Source organism: Egretta garzetta, unplaced genomic scaffold, assembly GCF_000687185.1.
Source record: "Egretta garzetta isolate BGI_Z169 unplaced genomic scaffold, ASM68718v1 scaffold2, whole genome shotgun sequence".
Taxonomy (NCBI): domain Eukaryota; kingdom Metazoa; phylum Chordata; class Aves; order Pelecaniformes; family Ardeidae; genus Egretta; species Egretta garzetta.
This window is the reverse complement of record NW_009258894.1, coordinates 1,082,324-1,085,277: the sequence shown is the minus strand read 5'-3', so window position 1 is coordinate 1,085,277 and position 2,954 is coordinate 1,082,324. Positions and strand designations below refer to the sequence as shown.

General features: G+C 37.0%; 1 protein-coding gene across 1 annotated transcript in view; it reads right to left on the bottom strand.

The window, feature by feature from the left end:
- Positions 1-1,855: 1,855 nt before the first annotated feature.
- The window catches only part of SPRED1 (sprouty related EVH1 domain containing 1), a 146,409-nt gene continuing 145,310 nt past the window's right edge, over positions 1,856-2,954 (bottom strand). Inside the window, exon 6 of the mRNA XM_009634161.2 lies at positions 1,856-2,767. Within this exon, the coding sequence (XP_009632456.2) occupies positions 2,108-2,767 (660 nt within the window). The 3' untranslated portion in view covers positions 1,856-2,107. The remainder of the gene's footprint in view (positions 2,768-2,954) is intronic.

The following is a 2,954-nucleotide window of genomic DNA, read 5'->3' as shown; positions in this document are numbered from 1 at the left end:
CATCACCATTTTTTTATCAAAGTTAACTTTAACAGTCTATGCGAGGCACCCAAGTTTAGCTGAAAATGCGCGAAGCATGAACATCAACCAGAGTAGCAGCTTTCAAATATACGAACAGTGAAAACCAAGGCTGCTGCTCCCGTGTCACGTTCTTGGACTTGACTCATCCAATCGACTCTTAATACAAAACTAGAAGCTCTTCCGTAACTTCTACAGTCATCAGTATATTTGTCTTCTTTTCAATGTGAAATAATACTTTGAGATGATCTATGTACACAAGGTGGTCAATTCAAGCTGGAATATAAATATAAATGTTTTCTTTTAAAAAGTATTTTACAGACAGAGAATGTTATATACACTTGCTCATTTTACTTCTGGGCTACAAAGAGAAATTAAGGGCACCGATGCATGCAGAAAGAACTACACAAAACATACTGAAGAAATGCATAGGAAGTGAGAAAAGAAAGACTTGTGCACCTCTGAAAACCGATTAGGTTTTTTTGTTTGTTTAATAACAAGAGTACACCGAGGCCAGCCTGTCCCACTCCAGCCAGGCTATCAAATAGGCACCCTCGCTAATGAATTAGGACTGGGTTTAGTGTTTTACGTATCTTTAATGAGAAGTAAATGTTTCTTGCTTTGTGACAGAACAAAGCAGGTACTGTTTTAAAAAATTCTCCATGGGTTAATCGGTTAATTCTTATCTGAAAGTTAAATACTTAGTAAGTACAAAGCCATAACAAGTATCAGACACAATATACCACCAGTGCGTACACATACATACACCCCCCCTTTGTCCCCCCTTCCCTCCCCCATCCTCGCTCCAAATTTCCTCAACTGAGGCGTTCACTCCAGTTTTGCCTGGGCTGTGATTTATTTCTCCAGCTAAGTCTTTTGTTGCTGTTTTTGAACAAAACACACGGTACTTCTGTTCTTGCCCGTTCAAATAAGAAAAAGTTGCAGTTCAAAATAATGAAAACCATTTCAATTTTTGTTATTAATCTTTTGTTTTAATCATAGTACTTGATAAACAGCTGAACAGGATCCTAGTTTAACAGAAGGATAAACAAGAACACTGATGACAATTTGTTACAACTGCCTTAATGTACCTTTTGCTTAATGAACATTTGAATATGCAATAAAGTATTTTTGGAGGACACCCCAAAAGAAAACAACTTGCTGGTTGAGCAACAGAAACAACTTCCTTTCTGCTATCATGTTGAAATCAAAGTCATTTATATATAAAAATAAATGTTATGTTCTAACAAGAACATTTTAGACAATTACATCTGTGCTTAACAAAAAAATATTGGTCACTCAAGACTAGAATAATTAATATTTTAAAGGTTTTTAGATTATCAGAATGTATGGATACAACTCAACACAAACTGTAGCTGAAGGGAAACAGGACTGAAAATATCAATTTGTCCATCTGGAATAAAAATGCGACTAAATTAACTAATTAAATATTTAAAATACTACCATGGAATGTGACAGTAGATATGGTCCATACCTACTACATCAGAGGGAAGGAAAGTTTAACATGTAATAATTCGTACCTTACACATTTAGTTAAATATAAACATTTGTTATTTATACATAAAGTCGCTTCCAAAAAACTATTAATAAGTGATTTAGTTGCACTTAAAATCAGTTTCATTTCTCATTTGCCGAGTATTAACTTTTCTTAATCTTAAATCAACTGTCGCTAGTGCACTTTTAGTTAAAATTTCCCCTCAGGTAAGTTTTAATCCTTTTAAAAGAGCGCCCTCACCTAAACCATGAATGTACAAAGTGGCAAAAAGTTAATCCCTTTTAGTATAATCATAGTTTATATACTCATTTTATAGCCAATAATAAGAATAGGCTCTCCTTTGCAAAATCTCCTTCACAACTTGCAACAAATGCCACGCACTGAAAGGAAATAGTTAGGCATGGCTAGCACTTGTAAAATGCCAAGGTCTGACAAGTCTTGTCGCTTCCTCCACATCAAGCATCTCTTACATGAAAGAAGATTCCCTTCAGCTTGCCAAAAAGCTTCCACAAATCCAAGTTAGATGCTTCCTGGAAACAAAGATTTTTCAGCTCTGTTTGGCACAAGACTGATTCATCCCGCAGCTTTATGCTTTCCTCCACAGCACCCACATACCTCACCGCAGTGATGGCATGCTCTCAAGGGGAGGTAGCAGCACATACATGGAGCAATGAACGAGAGTGCCACCAGTGCTAACCAGCGTAAGCAGAACTTGTCATCACTAGTGTCACACGAGCAAGGATCAGAGAAATCTCCTTCAGAGTCTGACATGCAGTGATACAGCATGCTCTCTGCGCAAAGCATGCAACTAACTTGGTAGATACATCTTTTAATAGGATCTGGCGCATCTTGACATTTTCCTCTGCCATTATCTTCATGATTAAACCTTTCCTGGCAGTATATACAGCGGGAACGCTCACCATCCTCTTTTCTTCTTTTTGAGTTTTTAAATTTTGATGAGGAAGGCTGAGTTTTAAATACCACAGAACTCTTTGAGTCTTTCAGGGAATTCAACTTAGTTCCATCCCCACATGGGTATAAATAGTCAGATTTTTTACTGTCTGATTTAGAAAATGGTATATTTGAGTCTGCGTCATCCCTCTCCAGGTCGTTCTTCCACATGTCAGGATGCCTGTAGTCTGCATAACGACGTATCAAAATGTCACGAGGGTTTATTCTAACAATTTCATCTTCGTCCTGAAAACTAACGTGTCTGATTGACTTCAGTGGGACCTGAAATGGCAAAGCAAGGTAAGTTTACTATAGAGAAGTCCCAAATTTATGTCCACCTACAACGTAAAACTTAGATTAGAAAATTAAAACCCGGGATTTTTCTCCTTGCTGCTTGAAGATAAAAGTTTCAGCTTGTTTTCTTACTAGTACAATTTACAGACTTCCCCATGATAACGAGCCTTTTGCA